The sequence below is a fragment of the Myiozetetes cayanensis genome, unplaced genomic scaffold (assembly GCF_022539395.1).
Source record: "Myiozetetes cayanensis isolate MyiCay16 unplaced genomic scaffold, myiCay2020 scf3, whole genome shotgun sequence".
NCBI classification, from domain to species: domain Eukaryota; kingdom Metazoa; phylum Chordata; class Aves; order Passeriformes; family Tyrannidae; genus Myiozetetes; species Myiozetetes cayanensis.
The window spans coordinates 64,325,945-64,347,759 of record NW_026087521.1 but is presented as its reverse complement, the minus strand read 5'-3'; the positions used below and the strand labels follow the sequence as shown (position 1 = coordinate 64,347,759).

The 21,815-nt window shown below is 39.9% G+C and overlaps 1 protein-coding gene across 3 annotated transcripts; it reads right to left on the bottom strand.

Moving 5' to 3' along the window:
- Positions 1-227: 227 nt before the first annotated feature.
- Positions 228-21,683, bottom strand: LOC126644577 (solute carrier organic anion transporter family member 1C1-like). Of its 3 annotated transcripts, XM_050324111.1 has the most exons (16): positions 21,532-21,683; positions 20,897-20,999; positions 19,210-19,355; positions 17,955-18,096; positions 17,719-17,851; positions 16,152-16,282; positions 15,787-15,933; positions 12,705-12,803; positions 11,508-11,744; positions 10,324-10,488; positions 8,780-8,975; positions 6,328-6,493; positions 4,604-4,785; positions 3,131-3,195; positions 1,851-1,968; positions 228-1,061 (listed from the first exon to the last, which is right to left on the bottom strand). In XM_050324111.1, the coding sequence occupies exons 3-16, from the start codon at positions 19,318-19,320 to the stop codon at positions 839-841; spliced, it is 2,115 nt and encodes a 704-aa protein (XP_050180068.1). In that variant the 5' UTR covers positions 19,321-19,355; positions 20,897-20,999; positions 21,532-21,683; the 3' UTR covers positions 228-838. The 3 variants fall into 3 exon arrangements, with proteins under 3 accessions (XP_050180068.1, XP_050180069.1, XP_050180070.1); XM_050324112.1 differs by lacking the exon at positions 20,897-20,999 and having other exon boundaries at positions 21,532-21,675; XM_050324113.1 differs by lacking the exons at positions 20,897-20,999; positions 21,532-21,683 and having other exon boundaries at positions 17,955-18,056.
- Between the last annotated feature and the right edge of the window lie 132 nt (positions 21,684-21,815).

Below are 21,815 nucleotides of genomic sequence, written 5' to 3'. Positions count from 1 at the left end.
ACTTTTCTCAGTAATAACTGTTGGAAGCATCTGTTAGTGAAGTTTCTCTCTGGACAGTGCTGCCTGTGGAAAGCCATGTATTTGCAAGTTTTCAGTACCATATTTCAAGGTTTACTGAAGGTTACTTAAGCAAGAAAGAAAATGGCATATAAATACAGTGGTCATTAAAATAAAAATGCCCCCCTTCCCTGCACACACACACACAGATGCAAAATAATCAAAGAAACTTAAACACCTATCACTTTATTGCATCAATTCAGAGTAATTTTGCTTAAACCCATTACTGAGATGTGCTGCAAAATTAATTCACCACTTTCTTCATTTGTTTTCCATTTTTGACTGTTTAACATTTTCAAGTCAAACCCCGGAGTTGTTGAGTAATTTGGGTTCAGAGGGTGCTCAGTGACAGCCCTGGGGCTCCCACCTGACCGTGGGACATGGGATCCAGTCTGGAACAGCGAGCTCTGGTCACGAACCCCACAGCAAAGGCTGTCAGAGCAACTGGGCAAGTGAGACTTTATTGTGGATTTCTTCCTTTTAATTTTTCAATCATAATCAAATTTATGACACTTGCAAAAGTTTGGCTTGTCCTACTGTTGGTCTAGAAAGGGATGAGAGCAAGAGGATGGGAGAGTTCCCCAACATTTTGGACATTCTTTCCCCTTATTGTTGATTCAGAGGAGGAAAGGAAGAGGACAGGGGAAAGCAAATAAAAAGTCAATGTTTCAAAGATATTTTTTGAACCCCCAAAATGTAAACTAGCTGTTCAAGTCAGTAATTAGACTCCTTTTGCGCTCAGAAAAAGTGAAACCTAGGCAGAAAAGACCTTCTTTCTTTTTTACATACAAGTTTCCTCACTCTCCTCTGAGGTTCTTGCACCAGGAAGAATGTCTTTTTTGTTGGCAGCATCTAGTTCTTTGCTGGTTGATCTTTCTGTATTTTTAATACCTGTCATCTCCTTGCCATCTGGTTTGAAGCGTTTCATTATTAAAACAGAGAGCACTATGTACAAGACACAGCATCCTGCCCGCAGTCCTGCAATGAGGCCGAGATAGACATTTCTAGGGGGGGAAAAAAGGGACAAAATATGTTTATATTAAAAAGGCTTGCCAATTTTGAGTGGGAGCAAGTAAGATATAAAGTGCAGTTTGACAAAACCATTTATTCTCAGCCAGGTACTGCTTCACATTTTAAAAAAAGAAATTACAGGCAGGACAAATGACCTCATAATACCAGCCCCAGGCAGGTCCTAATCAGGTCCTACTTCTAGCAGAAATGTCTGGAGTGTGCTCCCATTCAGCAGACTGTATTTTAGGGCTGAGACAAGAGCAGCTGCACCAGCTGGGGCTTTCTGCCTGTAGTCCCCATCTTCCCCCAGCTCCTCACTGTCACATTTAGTGTTCCTGGCCACAGTTCCTGTGCCATCAGTCATTTGGGTCCTTTCTCCAGGTGGATTTTGTGAGGTGTCTTATACAATATGAAGCAAATAAATGAGGGATGTGGAAGAGCATCTTCAGTGCTACACTTACTCCACAGTTCTTGAGTCTTCCACAAAGCCAAAGTGTCACAGAGTTACTCAGGGCACTTATTATATTATTCAGTGCAATCTTCAATAAAAGAACTAGTTTTAGCAACTTAAGGAAGTGTACTGCAATTTTATATGTCAGACTGAATGAAAATTATTCGATTTATTTGATCTATTAAGGTCTAGTCAAATAAGGAGCTTTGGTACTGGTGGTATCCTAACCAGTTTATAGACAGTAGACACAAGGAAAGAATACCTTGGTCCTCGGAGCCCAAAGCTGCCTCTGAAACCAAATTTCCAACCCCTTAATAAAGATTCAACTTACCTGAATTCTTTTGTGTCGTAAACCCGGCAAGATCCAGATCCCCCACAGCTTTTTGTCCCCCATTTCAAGCAGGTCTCATCTATCAAGGCACCAAAATAAATAGGGGCTGGGAGTCCTCCTGCAAGGAAAATCTTTGTTACATGATCTCAGGCACGAAGATCTCATCACTTAGTGTCATGTAAAGAAATGGGGAAATGAATCTTGGAGTTTCTGAATTATGGCTGCATAAAATGGGACTAAACATCGAGCTCCCGCTTTGAGAAACCAGGATTTGTGAAAATATTTAAACATCTACTTACAGGGAGATGAAATGATGGAAGACTATAGCTTAATTATATTCAGCAAAGAAAATGCCAGCAATTCACTTTAATGGCATTTTTATTAGAAGTATAACTTCTGTTGTTTAAAGAAATAATATAACCAACATCTCTTTTGCGGCACCCAGTGTGGATTTACGTGCCATGACATATTAATATTTGTGTATACTAAGGTATCTATTCAGGTATCACACAACATTTTGCCATTAAAAATGCTTACTGGAGTGCAAAAGGCTGAAATTAACCACTGGGTAGTAAGTGTATTATGTAGTACTGAAAGAATTCCTTTTAGACAGTCATAATGCTTTAATATGATCAGGAAGCTGTTTGAGGGATAATGTGCAATTTTGTGAAGCAAACTGCCTCATAAAAGCAGAAGATTGATTCTCTGCAGCATTCAGCTAAGACTTGGAGATTAGAAAAGAGATCCAAATGACTACTTGGGTGAGATTTCAGAAACCAGCAAACAAGGCAAGATAAAGCAAGATTTGCTTGAGGCAGGGTAGACTACATTTCTGAGTGCTTGAATGGTTATTCATTGCAGATAAATTCAAGAAACAAAATATTTGTCAGAGTACACAGGAGCTTTAAGTGAATAATGGTCATCAAAAGGGAGCACATATCCTTAACAGGTTGTTAAGGATATGCAGACTGATCAAACTCAGGTAGTTGTGTCCATGAAACAAAAAATGCACTCCAAAAGTACAATGAAATTTCCTTCCTTTGCCTGATTCCTTTGCTGTACAGAATAAAAAATTCTAAAGAGATAAATCATAATATTTAATTACATATCAGAAAACATGCAGCAACCTTCTTCAACCACTTTGAAATGCAGTCTGCTTACAAGAAAAAAATTCTGGAAAATTTGTTTTGTTCTCATCTGGAGCAAGAGCATTGCACTGGCTGACTTTGGTCTACCCTTTTGATCACCCACTTGAACCCCACAAAGAAATGAAGTCTTACCCAGTACTCTACCACCCAAAGTTTCAATCCCAACAGCAAAGGATTTCAGGTCTGGTGAAACAGATCTGGAAAGGAAATAAAAATGGTACATTATTCTGAGGAACAACCAAGTAATGTGGCTACAGTCATGCTGTGAACATCTGTATATGCCCCATGCAAGAGTGCTGTGGCTTACCTAACATAGCCCACTCAAACCCTAATTGAAAACATTCACCAAAGTTAATGTTCAGATGAATCCTTCCATGGGTGAACTCTCATTGAAATAAAGTGGACAATTTACAGAAATTGATCTTGAACCCAAGGAGAACAGCTTGCAAATGCTTTTGGGAGACAATGCATAGGAAGATTATAGTGAACCCACTAAAACTAAACAGTTCATGTCAATAAGTTAAGCTCCAAGAAGCTGTCTTGCTTTAGAAGGGGTTTTAGATGTGCAGTGATGACCAGAGGGAACAAGGGTGTGCAGTTCTGCATTTAGGTTAAGCTCATCTCTGCCTCTAGCATTTTACACAGAGACAGCAAATGTGAGTTATCTGGCTACAAAAGCACATCATTCCTACCAGTGGAAAGCAGCCTGTGTCCTTCAGGTGAACTGGAGGAATTAACAGGAGTACTGAGCTGGCACAGGGGCAGGAGGGAGCCTTGCTGTGGCCAGCCTGCTCCCTAAGATGGAGTTTTTACATCAGTGTATGGTCACTTCAGCATTAATTAACATGAAAGGCTTCTCATTGTGCACATTCATATTCTGAAAACTGGGCAGCGAAGTGAGCCTTGTCCATTACCCAGGCAAGTGCTAAAAATGACTTATACCCTTAGAAATGCTGCAGAGGAATCAGCAGCTAAGACAAGTTATCTGGTCATGTGCACTAATTGCAATTCATCCGTGAGCACGAGGGGAGAGAAACTTCCATATGAAAGACAGAGAACACCATCTTTTCCTCTGAGTGTAAAATAGCAGTGCTGCTTTCCAACTTAAGGAATCAAAATTTTAAAGATACTCCTGCTGACATAGTTCTGTTTATACCAGCCGATGAAAAAAATGGGAGTATCAGACTTCTCACAACACAGAAGACATTGTTAGGCCACTAAGGTTAACAAAAGTGAATGTTTTTCTCCTGGGTAATATGAACAGCACAGTCACGTTGGACACGGCTTATCACTGCATCTTATTTCAGGTTCAGTGCTCTGTTAAAAATATCCCTATCACTGGAAATGAACACCAGCATTCAGGATCAGCATAATGCCCACCCATTTCATCACCAAAGTATCTACTCAGCCTCAAATTGGAATTAAATTGTTGGATAGACATTTTGCTGTGCCTCTGAACAGAGGTGGATTTCAGAGTACAGGTAAACCCTCAGGGGCCTTATTTTGTCATCCAGCCATTTCTCAGAGTAGGAATGAAATAGCAGATTCCAAATTTTGTTTCTCTTTCCCCAAGCTTTATGGTCAAGGTAAGGTAAAGTATTTCACCTAAACATAATCATGTATGTAGGAGTGCCTCCTAAGGCTAAAAAAAAAGCACATGCAGTCTGTAATGCTAAAAAATAGGGAAAGGCTTTGGTACAGCTTTCTCTTTGGCATTGTCCCAAAACTGCAGAGGAATTGCCAAGCCCGTGGCCTTGTCCTTCCACACAACTGCAATTGTGAAACACCTGAAAGGAGAAGATGAGAAGAACAATTTATTTATTCGGAATTCAGCGGCAGAAAACAATTTTAATAGCTAGATTTTTCACTCCCCATAACAGCCAGGCTGTTGTTTATGCTGAAAGAACCCCCCCTAATCATCTTTGCAGACTGATGGCCAGGTTCATTGGTATGCTCCAGCCACTCTGAGCTGCTCCAGAGACACAAAGCAACTGTGACTCTGGTTTCAGCCATGCCAGTGCTAGAACAGAAGGTACTCTGTGTATGTTTAAAATGGGCCAAAGCTAAAAAAAATCAGAAGTGAAACTGTTATCCAGCCGTCCTGCTCAGGTACCCTGTGAAGCAGATGAGTAACAATAAATATAGAGATATGGACTCAAGGATGCAATCACACCTATCGTTTTGTATCCAAAACAGCATTTGGTGCTCAACTGAGAGTGAACTTTGAAGTTAGCAGGAGACATGGGTTTGGAAGCCAATTTTCCTGGAGTGAAGCAAGAGAATAGTTTGGAATATATGGATATAAGCCTGAAAATGTTGTTAATCTTTTTCAACATTGTTACATGAAGACAATTTTGCTTCTGCCAGTAGACATGGCCATTTGCACACACTTCTGCAAACCTACTGATTTCAGTGGTCTTGCCCAGGTAGGATTGCTTGAAGCCCTGGAAATGGCTTTGCTGATGATACATTGACCAAAATATCCAGTTGTATATTTACAGGATCTCTTAGCTGTACAATTTAGTGTTATGACTTGCTTTTCTGAGCCATGGCAGCTCAGGAGAGCACACATGATCCAGTGTGATCTGTAACAGTTTGTGAAACCAGCACTCAGAAGTTTATACAGGGCTGCTGCATATCAATTGACACCACAGGATTTTGCTACTATAACAACCAGACTAGTAATGGGCACCTAAAGCAAACTCCTCTTAGCTGTGTTGTAGATACACGTTAAAGAGATCTACTGGGAAACATAAAACAAAGTTTATGGTCATCTTCCTGAAAAGATACTAATTCTTCAAAAATCTAAATAAAACAATTAAAGAAATAAAAGTTTAGAGTCTGAAGTTTTCATGTCTTTTCTGAATAGCTCGTTTACCTCACCCCAAATCTTTTAAAAACCCTCCCTGCAGTCTTGCACTCAGTTTCTGAAAGGTTAAACCATACAGAATGGACACTTGTGTCCACTAGATTTCTGAATCACAAAGCCAAAAAATTAATAGCTGGAGAAATCTGACTGTATCTATAATTATAGAATAATAGAATAGTTTGTGTTGGAAAGAGCCTTTAAAGGCCATCTAGTCCAGCCTCGTGCAGGGGCATCTTCACTTAGATCAGGTTGCTCAAAGGCTCATCCAGCCTGAACTTGCATGTTTCCAGGGATGAGGCATTTACCACCTTTCTGGGAACCCGTGCCAATGTTTCATCACCCTCAACATAAAAGATGTCTTCCCTATGTCCAGTCTAAAACTACCCTCTTTGAATTTAAAACCATTATCCCTTGTCTAATTGCAACAGGCTGTGGTAAATAGGCCTGTAAATGTATTTACCATATTCTTTCCTGTCCCAGTTGATGATTTACATCCTGCAAAGCAGGCTGTCATGTATGTGATCCCATTATCCCCACATACAGGGTCCCACTGATCCAGGTTGCAGCTGCAGTCAGCATTGCAACTGGCCATGTAGATGTTCTTGGTGGAGGAAAGATGCTCTATTCTGGAGGGCAACAGAAAGAAATAAGAGAATTATTTAGTCAAATTATATGGTAAAAAATAATAACAGGGAGTAGGCAGGAAAAACATGGAGAAAGTAAAGTAATCAACACGAACAAGTATCTGCTACCATCCAGTGGACTGTGAAGTTGTCATATAGGTAATTTCAGCTAAACCAAAGGTCTCTCAAGGTTTTTCATCAAGCTTTAAAATTTTTATGGATTTTATGGAAAAGGCATGGAACTGAAAAGGCACAGGTATTCTTGGCTGGGAGGGAATATTTAGTATTACATTTCCATTCGAAAACTCACTCTAAGAAAATCATCCCTAAAATGAGACATGGCCTAAGAAAAGGCCATGCTTTTCCTTAGCAGTAGCATATCATAGAATATCTGGGTGCTAGAAATTATGATATAAAAATACATAAAATTACAACAGCAAGATATCCTTTACAATTTTTCACTGAATCAGTAAGTGACAATAAAAACTGAGTGAATCTAAGTGAGAAGTGCTGCTTCTCTCTCAGCTCTGACCATATCCAACAGCAGCAGCCCTGCGCTGGGACTTTGGACAGGCCATTCCTTATCGGATCTAATTTCTTGTATTCTATCATGGACCTTTATAGCTTTCACTTCTACCAAAATTCCTGTAAGAGGAATCAAAATCAGGCCCCAAAGAGTTAAACTAAGTAGGTGACAACTAGATCTGAGAAATTAAAAAGTGGGCAGAGACTCTGCAGGTGTGTTGACAGGGCTCAGTTTTCAGAAAGTGTTAGGAGTCGACCATCTACAGATTCCCCCTGCTTCCAAGTAACTCACAATGTAAAGGAAAAAGTGTCCAAAATTTGCCTTTTCTTCTTCCTTACGCTGTAACCCTCCATCAAAACCACACATTCAGTAGGCGACATTTCCCCCAAGCCTTTCAGAAAGGAAAAATAACCAAGGGATTTATCCCTCATTAGGCAGTTGTTGTCTTTAAAATAAAAATTGTTAAACAGGTAGAACAGTAAATGAGTTGCTTAACCAGAACAATCCTAGCACATGCTAAATTCTGCAGTCTCAGTTCTCCTGGAGAAACTGCATTTGGTCTTTCAGTATATGTTGTCTGGTTGTTTCTGCCTGTATTTAGTTCACTCTATAGTATCAGATAACTAGAGTTATCTGCATTGCACAAAACTCTGACACCTTTTATGTAACTAAGTTCAAAGTTGAACTGGATGTTAGGTTTGCCAAGAGAACTTAGATTTTCCTCAAATATAGGTTTGGTTTCAGAAAAAGGGCTGAGTTTCTCTCTGAACTGAAAATGCAGCAAGCACTGCTGGATTCAGTTTAATCCTTTAAAATCCCTTGAAATTTGGACCAGACTGAGCTGAATTTAAACAGTGGGCAATTGTGGCAGGATGCTAGAATTGGGAAAATGCTCTCAAGAAAGCATGACTGCAGTCATGGCTTACATCTGTCTGCAGCACACAATCCATGACCACCCAGCTCCCAGCTGAGAAAAGAGTCACAGGCAGATCAACAGCTCCAGGTACCACAGGGGCTGGCAACTCCCCATGCAAGCTGATAAATACTGATCTAGTGGATGGTCCCTTCTAGTGGACTATGGGAAAGCCACTTTCAACATTTTTCTTACCATCCCACTCCCTACATGATAAAGGAGGAGACTAGATTTGAAATAGAATATAAAAATTTTTTTTTCTCTGATAAATTTCATCCTAATTAGTAATTTGGCAGAATATAGAGGCATATCATCAATATCCTCATAATATAGAATTTAGAGAAATAGAAATAGATACTTTAGAAAAAGAAGAAATGTCCAGTTTGAAATTTGAAAAACAAATTTGAAAAGCAAAATCAGTATTCTGGCCATCTCCAACACTAGGTATCATTTCAGCCTGACAAGTCTGTGCAAACCTAGGATTTTCTTGTGTGCATAACTCTCAAAGAAGTGGTAAAATGATATAAATCACAGCAGCTCCACTCCAGCTGAAATCCCACTGATTGATACTAGCAAATGACCTAATACAGGTCAACTGCAACAAAAACCTGTTGTATTTAAAGAGGTACATATTTAAATGGATATAGCAATATCCTACAGTAAATCAACAGGCAAGACACGTCTCAGTAAGCCATCCAAATTCAAGTGTTTTCTAGACTAGAAGTTTCGTAGCTCAGAAGAGGTTACAAACCCAGTAGGGGTTGTGGGAGTAGAGAACCCAGGTCCTGCACAGGGCAGAAAGCAACTGTGACAAATGACACAACCAGCACAAACCCAGGGGGATACAAACCCAGAGTAGGGCGTTGTCAAACCAGCCACCTGGAGCACCTCACAGCTGCACGTGAAGTACAAGAGGTTCAACAAATACGCCACTATGAAGGTGATGCAAGCAAACTTTGCCATCTCTGTTATGTGAAGTTTCAGTTTCTTGATCAGAAAGCCTCCTAGAAACATCCCCAGGATCGTGATGGGTAAAAGTATCACACCTGCAAATAGAAGACAATGAAAACGTTGACGGCTCTCACTCGCATTGACCCTTTCAAGAGAAAATATCTGGTTCTAGTATTTTCAAAATATCAGATACTCACTCATACTGTTTTCAGGCTGATCCTTTGAGGTTCTAAGACTTTTTATTACCTTTTATTAATTTTACTTACTTCCCCATTTTCTTTTTCAAGTCATGTTATGACTTTAAAAGCTTAGTTCCTCAATATTCCATACCTTTTTACCTTACTGTTGTTTGTATGTATACTGATATAATAAAAGCCTATACAGTTGCCTGTTAGAAACTGGAGTAAATGAGAAAAATGTCTTAGTTTATGGGCAATTCTTCATCTAAAATAAAATATCAAGCTGTGAAAGTCACAAAAAATCTCCAAAATGGAACATAAAAGGTTGCTACATTTGGTTCTGCACTGTATTCCATTTTGATCTGAGAGTGAATCATAAGAAGATTTGTATTTAGATTTAATCTGTTCAGTATTTCACACACACCAACTCTAACATCTATGTGCTAAATAGAGAGCTTTTACAATATTTTACTGGGAGGGGTTTGCCTTTCTCTGTGTGTTTTTTTTCAGTTGGTTGTGTTTTTTGGGCACTTTTTTTTTTCTGTAAAACTTTCACTACATTCAGAAAAAAAGATAGGAAAAAGAATATTCTTCCTACATTTGTACCTGACCAAAGCCCGGTGCCTTCAGATTAAACTAATGCAATATCAGTTCTGCAATGACCTGGAATACCCTGGTTTTCCTGCCAAACTATGAGGCAATCACTGTAAGATAAATATAATTTCAGCCTTCTTTTTTTTCTGAACACTACAAAGGACTTATTTTTTTGAGGGAACTGGTAAATAGAAAAAGAGCTTTGAAATGAATGAAGTGGCTCAAAATCTTACATTTTGATTTCTTATCGGTTATGAAATTTGCATTTGTAACCAAAATGGAGGAACATTTATACCAACGTGTTATTCTGAAAAGGAAAAAAATTCACACATTTCACTGGACTCCTTTAAAATCATTTTTTCTCTTTTAGTTGTTTCTTTGTTGCAGCTTATGTGTAGTTTTTGCTTACAGAAGCAGACACATAACCCAAATCTCACTATGAAAAAAGCTTCCACCGTGTTCGTCTAGCTCACTGAATTAGGAACACCAGGAAAATTAACACTAAAATTAACCTCCATTTTCAAAGTATGGTGGGAAAATTAATAAACCACTAAATACCTTCTTTTTAACCAAAAAAAGTTCACGGAAGCTCCTCCTAAAAATGAAGGCAAAATAACAAAGAAAATCTTCCTTTTTGACATTGGAATTTGAAAGGACAACAGGTACCTACCAATTAGAAAGATGGCTCTTGCCACTGATACATTAAATTGTTGCTCCATAAACTTTGTCTCGTAGGTTATGATCCCAACAAGAGCATTGTACTGCAGAATAGTGAGGAAGATGTACACCAGGAAAACTGAATTCCCAAACAGTTTCCTCAGAGCTGGCAAGAAATCTGCAATGGAGAGGTATATGCTGTACACCCTGCTAAACACAGAGAAGAGTTGTTTTGACATCCTTTAGATAGTAAAATTAACTTTTATTTAATTGCTGGCTGTATTGCAGGTTATAATTCTGTGCCTATCAAAACACACACTTGCTCAAGTGAGAGTTTTCCTCTTTGCCCACACAGGAGCAGCAAGGCCAAATGGCACAGAGGATGCTGAAGTGGGAATCAGAAATCCTACATTGCCTTGTGTGTGACACAGGACTCTTCATTACAGGCACCAGCATGGCTTCTCAATGCCTGTACAGAGCATTAAGACCCTCTATAATGTAAAAGAAGCCATCACAAACCACACAAGAGCCCCACATGAGAGTGACGTCCAGAGAAAGGGAGCACCTGACCCAGGAAAAGGCTGGAATCATTCCTGAGATCCTTGATTAGAAGGAATTTAAACTAAAGTGAATATAAAACCCTGCATTTAGACTAGAGCCTGGCTCTTGGCACACTTGCCTAAAAGATGACAGCTCAAAACACCTCTGCTGTAGGGGTGCACAAACATACATACCCACATACAAATAAGACCTCGGGTCTTAAAATAAAAATATAAAAGTAAAAGCAAGGGGTGGTTGGGTCTGACATTGCCTATAGAAGGTTAACTCAGCATCCCTGAGCTCATACACAGGAGCTATGAATCCGGTGAAACCCTCCAAGAGCTAATGTAGTACTTAGCCCCATGTTTCCCTGCCATTTGTGGGTCTCAGGAAAAGAGTGGCCTGCTAGCTATGGATCATCTGACAACTATGAACCGAGGACCTCTGATGCTCAGAGCAACAGCACAAGGTTTTTCCAGCTGTCTGACACGCCCTTAGCATGTAAGTATAACAATGCAAATTAAAGACAACATTTTTGTCCATCACTTGCACTGCAGAAACATGCATTTTGCTGAAGGTTGTGCAAGTCCCTGCTCAGCTCAGAATGAACTTATTAAATACAATTTACATGCAAACATTCGGGCGATAATCTTTCACCTTTTACTGCCTCTGAGAACTTTAACTGTGGCTGAGCTGGGGGTTCTATTTTACAGTGATCTCCTTGGACAGATAAATGACTAATCTTCTGGTTTTGATTCTCTCCTTCTTTTGGTAAGGAGTAAGGCAAAAACCAGAAAGGTAATGAAGCAATGAAGTTGACTGATCCACAGATAAGCAATCCAAGCCACCAGGCACCAACCCAACGGGTATCCTTAGGATTTATGCTGATGGCATCTGTAAAATACAGAAAGAGAGGAAAAGATATTAAATATCATGCAAAGCAATCATTATGGATATCCTCATATATATATATATATATATGATTTAAATACCAGAATAGAGGTGATTTATGTTACATACAAGGAACTGAAATGAAGTTTGTTTCAAATCACAGAATCACAGAATCATTTGGGTTGGAAGGGATCTTTAAAGATCATTTAGTTCCAACTCCACTGCCATAGGCAGAGACATCTTCCATTAGATCAGGTTGCTCAGAGATCCATCCAACGTGGCCGTGAAACTTTCAGGGATGGGGCATTCTCATCTTCTCTGGGCAACTTGGGAATGACCCATCCCTGGAAGTGAATCAGCCCTATGCAATTGCCTGTGGTGGCATTTTATTGCCCCAATCTTGCAATACTTTCTATGGGAATGAGTGGTGGCAAGAAGGCCCTTCACCACCCAAAAACAACTTCCCTTTCTCAGTTTCCCACCGTCAAGCTCTTCTTCCATCCCCAAACAGTTTTCCCCCCAAATTTCCTTACATGTTCCCTGGGATTAGAGACTTGTAAGTTATTTGAACAACCAAATAAATTTTTATATGAATCTTTGGTGCATCCTTTTTAAGAGAACATAATTTTTGCTCAGTGTTTAAAGGCCTTTCACTGTTCCCTCAACGTAAGGGTGGTCTTTTATTCATTCATTTTTTTTCTCAGCTGCACAGCAAGGATGTAACAATTGTGTGTGCAAGCATAAAAAGAGGTACAATGGGAGTAGGGATCATCCATCAAGGGCTATTTCAGCCACACTACAACATGGCAGATATTCAAATGTAAACAACACCACCTTTTGAGTAGGAAAAACTCCCTGAGAGCCTCTCTTTTTGAAGCAGTAAACCTGGAAGGTACTTCTCGGCATGCAGGTTCCTACATCCAGCCACCTTCTTGATTAACACACCACCCCAAGGCCTCTTACCAGTATCCACAACGCCGATGTCAACCCAGAGGCTGGCACAGAAAGAGCCAAGCAGGAAGCCCAGGGTTGGCCCAAACATGCCCGAGGATCTCACCAGGCCTGGGCGAGAAGGGAGTGAAGCACATGAGAGTGAGCAAAACACTGCGAGGACAAGGCAAAACTTCTTCTCTGAGGGCAGGGGAAAGGAGAGGGGAAGGAGGAGACAGGAGAGGGTCACTGACCACTAGGAAATGTCTAATGGGAAGCTCCTGAGCGGCAAGAATATAAAGCATAAGCTGCCATAAGCCATAGCTGCGATGCAGAAGGTCTCACGTGGACCCTTGAGCGCAATTCATTGGCAAGATTCGTGTCTTGGAAGGAATAGGAAGGAAGAGAATGGCATTGCAATGGCTTTTAGCTCTCCTCCTCCCTACTTTTCAGTTTCTGCAGTTGCATTGTTCAGCTTGTGGCAGTTAATTAATGCCCATCCAACTCTAGGCCTGCTGGAGGTGCCACAAGTCTGACGGGAGCTCTGTTTCCAGCTTGCAGGATGTTCTGGGATTGCACAAGCCAGGACTTTTCCCTGTAATACATGTTTTGGTCCCTTAATTCTAAGATCAGTAGTTGATCAGATGATGTGCTTATAAGCAGGCACATCTTTACAGTTTGGGATGACAGGGACAATGAAAGTGTGTGGACGTGGAATTAGGTACAGGACCCTGACAATATTTTCAGTGGGCAACAAGGAGATATAAGCATCCCTGTGTGTGATCAAAGTTCATCAAACAGAATCTTTGTTGATTCATTCAGCACCAGAACAAGCAAATCAGTGAACTGTAGTGTTAATACATACTGACATGGCTGCAAAAACCAAATCAAGAAATTTAGTGATGAAGTAGTGCCATCTTTAAAATCATGTTTCAGTTTTGCTACTGCCCTCTCTGGGACTTCTATCTGCTGTTCTGTCTCTGCTTAGAAAGGAGATAACATGGGATCAGAAGAAGGTGGGATGCCTCTAGGAGCAAATGAATAAGCTATGAAGGCTAGCAAAAACCTAGGAAGTCAGACTGCACACTGCTGGCTGGCTACATAAATACAGCACAGTATGATTTTGGTTACCTCTGCTGGCAATAAACACAAAATATCCGTAAAATAATTAAAGTGTAGATCCTCACATTCCCTTTTCACTTCTTTTGATCAATTGGAGTCTAGTTGTGAGGAGGTAACAGGTTGAAAAAAAAAGTTCAGTAATTTGTATTTCTGAATTCCAGCATGGAACTGCCATCTGGGAGCTGTTTGGAAGTTGGAGAAGGCTTAATTCTATTAGAAAAGAAAGAATTATTGACTAAATGCCTGTCACTTCTTGCCCATATTCAGTACTGTGCTCTGTAAATCCTCCTGTGTTGTTCTACTGCAGAGCTTTTCCTCCTGAGAGAGAGAATTGGTTTTGCAAACCCTCTTCTGAACCTGGTGATTACTCAGCTTACCATCACGAACTTCTGTAGTAAATTCTTACAGCTTAACAATGTTTTCTTTTCTGTTCCTTCCTGTGGCAACTGTGGTACTATTATGACACTACAACTCTATCAAAAAAGGTTCTAATGCATTGCATTAGCAAAATGCTGTCTCTGCCTCAAAGTAGCTTATGCTTTTACTCAATAAAACATCTAAGGGCAAAATAAACAGGAGAGACAGAAAACAAACTTCTTGTTTAGGGTCAAATAATGGGATCAATGGTAAAAATCCATCAGCAAGTCTTGACTGACTTTTTTACTATAGGACAATTTTATTTTTTGTATTTTACAAAAACAGTGATCCTAAATTCATGCAGCGGATAAAAAAATAAGGCATAGAAAAGAATTAAAGCTAGTCAAGAAAAGAAATTTCAGCTCTGTGGAAAAGATTATTTTAACATTCATGTTTTTGCAAATAGGTTCAGTCCACCAAAATGGAATAAGGGACTGAAAATTGTTATTCTGAATGTAAAAATGAAATATTTTAATACTCTGCAAATTAAATACTTTATTACACTTGCATAACCCAAACAAATTTTGATTTTGGTTGAAGACATGCTATTCTTTGTGTCTAGCTTATATTCTTAATCTCACTTCCCCAATAGTCCTCCACCTGTGTCAACCTCTCCCAGATCAGACTGACAAGAAAAAAATTCAGCTGAACTTTTAAAAATACCTCTAATCAGAAGCTCAGAGGCGATTACAAATATTCTGGATAACTTCTGAGTGGAACACTTGTTTTTGACAGCTAACCTCCTATTTTCTTCAAAATGCAGATTTCCTTATCCCCAGATGAGGACATTTGCCATGGCCTTGCCCTGCAGCATTAGATACTGAGCTCCTCCTGAAAATGTCTCTTACTGTCTTCATGACCAGCTCAATTTCACCAAGTTTACTTCAGGCCACAGTTTTGACCTCCCTCAGCCACACAAACACCCCGTGCTTTGAAATCAGTTTGCCAACAAATTAATTAGCTTGGGTGTTAAGTCTTTCTGTCTTGGGCAATAGGTTATCTGCCACAAAAACAAGGACAACAAAATCCCAATTAGAAGGGATTTGTTACAACACCCTGGCAAGGTGATGTTTTCCCTTTGGTAACTAGTGACTTTAAAAAGCTTTCAAGCAGAAGTGTTCTGCATGTAGAACTCAAAAAGTCAGGTTAGAGCTTCTGAAAAATGCTTACATTACTGTGTTCACATTACAAATCCTTACATTAAGGATCTGTGAAACAGTGATTAGGATTTTATCCTCTAAAGCTGTGGTGCTGAGGATAATATGCCAAATAAGGCAGATATGACTTTGCACTTTGGAGAAATGAGTATTTGATCATGCTTCTCTTCAACACAGAGAAAACAGGCACATATGTAGCAGCTTGGGGAAAGCAAAAAGACCCTCTGGAAAATACCCTTAGAAAACAAACATGAGATCTCTTTTGCATAATTTTTTGTATTTGTACAACACGAAATTATCCAGAATAGAGCAGATAGGTTTTTGTTTGTTTGTTTGTTTGTTTGTTTTTTAATTTGCTTGGCTGTAGAAATGTTAAAGAAAAGAATGTTTAGCATCAAAATCACTGATTTGTATATTACCTATGTAAAACGCTGAGTTTTCTTCCTTAGAAAAATCATCGAGATATGAAACTCCCAGTGGCATAATTGGTGCTTCCCCAATTCCACGTAAAAGGTTCCCCATCAACACAAAGAGCCACAGGTAGGAATTTGTTGTTTTCTCACATTCTGCAGGCCGTAAACATTGACATTTCTGTGAACATAGTTCTGACAATACTTCATTGCAACAGTAAAGTTACATTAAATGTGGGGTTTAACAATCATTACAGGGTGGGTTTGTATATATCATGGTTTCTACAGGGGTTTCTACTGCTTTCCAGTAAAAGAGGGTGTACAAAATGGGAGCAAGCAGAAGGAGGGAATCCAGCATCAGAGCTCTTGCTTACCAACATTTTCCACTGTGCTGGGCGTTTCCGTGGCATCTGTGACTGGATGGCCCTCAGAGGATGCTGGGGAGCAAGCTGATACACTCGTGGTGGAGTTGTCCACACTAACAGTTATCCTTTCATAATTGTAACTGGAAAACAACTGTGTAAAATACAACTGACACGTGAAAGACTCTGCTCTGCAGGAAGCGTGTATGAGCCTTGTATTCACACGGGCTCATTCCTGTCACTGGCAGGCAAAGCGAAGGGGCAGCCCATTATTCCAGTGCTTTGCTTAAAGAAAAATAGGTATCTTAATGCCTTTTTCAAATGATCTGATGATTCCAACACCAATATTTTGGTGAGCTCAAGAGCAAAAAAGCTGCTTCCAGGGATTCCTTAGAGTGCAGGACAGAGGCAGAGTCCATCCACATCTCTATACATACAACAGTGCTGATGTTTTTCCATGCTGGCACCTCTTTCTCCCTTGTGTGGCAGATGTGTAACATGGAGAATTCTCTGCTAGTGTAACATTAGATAGCTAAAGATCTAGTAGTGACCTGTCTGTGTCTATAGAGATTAACACAGGCTGCAAGATACACGTGCCAGTTTGTCTGCATTAAGCCAGCTGGAACAACAATTCTGCCAAGTACATTGAAGCCAGCTGGAGTACATTTATGCTGCACTGGGATAAATGGAGAGCAGATATTCCCTCTGACTGTGCCATCAACTTCAATATTGTGACAGATGACAGTGCAGCCCCCATGGTCACTGGGTTTTGCTCAGTGTTTGGGAAATGGGTGATGTTCTGAACCTGGCTCTGAATTTGTGTTAAATCAGAGGTTTCCATAGCTCTGCTTCTGGCCTTTGCTGTCCCCTGAAGTGCAGGTTCCCCCACAGTGACTGCAGCCACTTTCCATATTGTGATCCCCAGATGTGATTCTTTCCACACCCTCCTTGTCACAGATATTGGTCACAGAACTAAAGAAGATGTTCAAATCAGTTTTAATTTTTGAGGGACAGAGGGGCTTTTTTTTCAGCTACTACTCAGTAAGAATGCCCAAGGATTGGAAAAGTATGATCTGCTTCTGACAGCTATGTAAGCACTAAAGCTTAGATGTGAAGGGGTATTTAGATGATTAACTTTCCCTCAGTTTAGTGGAGATAGACACAAATCTTCATAGTTTTGAAGAACTTATGGAGAAAGTCATCATGGAAGAAGAAACCTTTTCCATCAAGGTCTCACTAGAGCTCATTTAAGAAGGAAAAAAAAAAAGAAAACATCTAAAAAAAATATGTATATATATATGTATATATCCATCCCATATGAAAAATTCCATCCACTTTATCCCTAATTACATCTAAATTCTGTAGAAGCCTGAGGTTTCCCTCTTGCTTACCTGTAGAAAAAGATAAGCTTTCAGAGAAGAAATTAGAAAGTCAATACTAAAAATTTCACCCATTAAAACTTTTCTGCTACCTGAAAGAAACTACCATTGTCAAGATTTTAACTCAGGTTTATGATTAGAAAACACTTCATATGATAAAGTTTAATTAATGCACAATGTGAAAACTCTTCTATATTTACCGTCCCATTAGGAACTGAGGCATCACTGACAAAAATGCTCCTAAGGACATGATGAGACACCCAACAGCAATTATTTTTGGTCGATGAACTCTTGGCCCAAGATAGCTCACCAACACCATCACCATTAAGTTACCTGCATCAACAGGAGAGAGAACCAGCACAAAAAGTGATTTATTTTTGAGATGAAAGTGTGCTAAGAAGTAATACTTATCCACTCTCAAAGGAAGTTCACATACCTATCTCAAAGCTGCCGTCAATAATTCCAACTATTGATGATGAGATTTCAAATCTCCTTTCAATTTGACTGGACATGCTCTTCATGTAGCTTCCAGAAAATCCTTTGGCAAAAAAGGAAAAAGCTAGAGCTCCAAGAAATATCTGAAGAGAGAAAATAATTGAGTTTGCAAAGAAATAGTTTTTGCTTCATGGCTGGATGCCTGAGCAACCCACTCAAGAAACACAAAAATCATGTGCTTTGCTTCCTAATTCCCTGTGAAGAGATCTTCTTATTGTTTTCATTAAAACAGAATATTTCACTTTCTTTTTCAGGGTGGCCTCCAAAAACTCTGCTGCTTCAAAGAAAAGGAAAATTGGCATTGATTGCATGCACCTTCTAACTTTCTACCACGGGCTTGTTTAGCTGTTTCCTTCCTTTGGGGAAATTTGCAGCAAAATATTGTTCACTACTGGTACTTATTATCATGGTATGTCTCCTGTTCTAAAAAACATGAATAGAAAGATATACCTGCAACTACCACTGTGACTATAGCACACCTTAACTTCTGAGAACATTTATTGACTTTTGTGTTCTTGGAATCACAGCTATGGAATCAGAATGGTTTGGGTTGGAAGAGACCTTAAACACCATTTAGTTCGAAGCCCTCCTGCCATAGGCAGGGACACCTTTCATTAGACCAGGTCGTTCAGAGCCCCATCCAACCTGAACTTAAACACTTCCAGGGATGGGGTAGCCACAGCTTCTCTGGGCAACCTGTGCCAGTGCCTCACCACCCTCACAGTAAAGAATTTCTTCCTAATGTCTAATCTAAACCTACTCTCTGTCAGTTTGAAGCCATTCCCCCTTGTCCTGTCACTCCAGACTATTGTAAATAGTCTTTCTCCATCTTCCTTGTAGGCTCCCTTCAGGTACTGGAAGGCCACAATTAGGTCAACTAGAGGCCTTCTCTTTTCCAGGCTGAACAAACCCAGTTCTTTCAGCCTTTCCTCACCGTGCTCTGTTCCTCTAACCAACCTGTGGCCTCCTCTGGACTCCAACAGGTCCATGTCCTTGCTGTGCTGGGGCCCCCAGAGCTGGGTGCAGAACTGCAGGTGGTGTGTGCTGCCCACGCTGCTTTGGATGCAGCCCAGAGCATTGTTTCCAACACACACAGTGTCAAACAGTGTCACACAGAACCAACTGCATTTTGATAGAACTACAAATTGCAATCTGGTATTCCAGAGAAAATATGTGATGAGGGCTCCTCTGCATACCTTCAGCTTTGAGCAATTATGGCACATGGTTTTGGCAGGGACCATGTTGCCGTCGCTGTCCTGGAAGGGTGGCTTTTCTTTAAGTTGGCCAGCAGAGATTGGCCTGTCCATGGTTATCCTCCTCCAGGTCTGATATGTAGGTCTTCCTGTTTGAAAAATATCACTGTGTTTAACTATTATTTGCATAAGAATACAGGTTCCAATGCTTTTCAGACACACTCAGTGACAAGACACTACTTGAGATGTTTACACATTGACACCTTGTCTCATGGGGACATTAAAGAGTGTTAAAAGTGTCATTGTAATGAATGAAGGACTGATGCACCTGACTTGTAAGATCTGTTTTTTAAAGGAGTTCAGGACCTTCTTGGATAGATGGAAAGTTTAGAGGCAACTTGTTGACAGTTTTTAGACATCTCTGTGGAGGTAGAAAGTCCCTGTGTAGCTGGAGGCTTAGGAGAGTTTGTCAGAGAAACATCTTCAGCATGTTTTAACCAATTCTTACATTCTCTTTGAGATATCTACTTTTAATCACTTTCAGACTAAATGGACCTTTGGTGTGATCCAGTAGTATTCTGACATTCTATTTGTGAGGATTTTCTTAGTGAACACTACCATTCTGTCAGCCATTCCAATGAGTAGTGTTATTTATCACATATGTGTAGAATCAGACCACAAATGAGGACAGAGAAGAAAACAGGGTAAGCAATATGGTAGGTAAAAATGTATTAAGGAAAAAGATAGCACTGACCAAAGAAAACAAATAATGACTGTCTATAAGTCCACAAGCCTTCACAAACTCCTGCAGGAGTGACGATAAATGTAGTTATTTTAATTAGACTTCTAAAGTTTTCTGTTTAAAAATTGGCTCTGATATAAGGAATCAGCTGTGTTGGCTGATGTAGATTAAACTGATCAGGAGAAACCAGATAACATAGAGAGATCTGGAACGCTAACAAGTCAAAAAGAGCTATTGCCAAGTTCTTCTCTTGGAAAACTGATGCAATAGTACCAAAATCAATTAGTTAGCTCTCATCTACATTGGCACATGCATTAGTTGAGAACACATATGTTGAGAAATTGTTTTCCCCCCAAGACACTGGAATCTTAGATATGCCACTCTATTTAATTCCCCTGGGAACTTCTCAAAGTTTTCCTCCTGCGGGTCCCTGGGACCAGCTGACCCATGAGTAGAGCCCGTTCAAGTGCCACAAGGGATTTTTGACACTGGGGTGGAAGGGATGTGACACAGTCCCAGGCTAACCTGCAAATGTCACTCAGTTCCTCTGGAGAGTTCAGTTCTCCAAAGGAAGATGCCCTGGAGCAACCTGGATTCCCTGAGAAATGTCCACCCATGCCCAGAAAGGACAACACTCTCTTAGCAACCCAACATCCCCCTAAAAGTTACCCCTGATGACTGAAAATAGGCACTAATGATTAAGGAAGAGATATAAAGCCTCATAAGACATCAACCTTAAATTTTGTAGATTTTAGTTCCAAATCCTACTCCAGGAGGAATGCACCAAAAGGGACTATGAAAAGCAAACAAATGTATATTTCAGACTAACCCACATATGAAATTTCTAAAGGGACCTAACCTTTTTAGACCATCTTCAGCAGCTCACAAGTAACAAAGCAATGAAAAAATAAGCTATAGGCATTTAAAGTATGGTGAATTCAGACTTACCCCAACCTTTACAGGATAGGAGTTGAAAGACAGAGTTTTCTAAAGCAAGTACATTCTTTATTGATTTGTATTTTGCTGATGATTAACTTTGAAACATCTGACTCTGTTAAATAAACAGTATCTAAATCAGTGACACAGTTTCTTTTCACAATATTTAATTTTAAATATAAAATTTCATTTATGGTGCCAGATGAAACATCTACATTAAAGTTACAGAAAACATTCAACTGTAGAAACACTTCTGTTGTGTCTAATCAAGCAATAACATTTGACATAACCACTCTATGAAAATCTGAACTTTGGTAAACCAGTGAATCATTGACACCAGTGGTATTTAAAATTAAATGAAGCAAGAAAAATAATAAAAGATTCAATTTGTGAATTAATGGTAATTAATAGGTTTTGTATGGAGAGATAAAACACCCCACTTTCCACAGTGCTTATCCTTTTAAATAATTTATCGAATTTGCCAAATTGTACCTTTGCACTTTTCATAATCTGCCTCAAGTTCAGTGACAGTGAGACGTGCAAAAAGCCTGCACTAGCACCTAAAAACTAACCAAACAAACTAACTAAGGGACAGAAGCAGGAAGGGAGGGTGTGGAGAGACAGTGAGAGGCAGAGAGAGAACTTACTTTGTGTCAGTGCAGTGTCAGGCTGTTTCTTTCCCGTGCCTGAGGGCTTCCAGGCTTGGAGCCAGCGCGACGTCACGGCAAAAGCTCTGCCTACTCCGAGAAGTGGAGCACTTCACCACATGTTTTTTTAAACCTTGGATTTCCTTCTTATGGCGATTGCAAAACTTTCCCACAATCACCGATACAAAAAGCTTTGCAAAATAAGGCAGGTTTCTTGTGTTGTCACTGCTTTGGCAGCCTACCTGCCAGCAGCGCCAGCCTCTCCCGGGCGGAACAACTTGTAT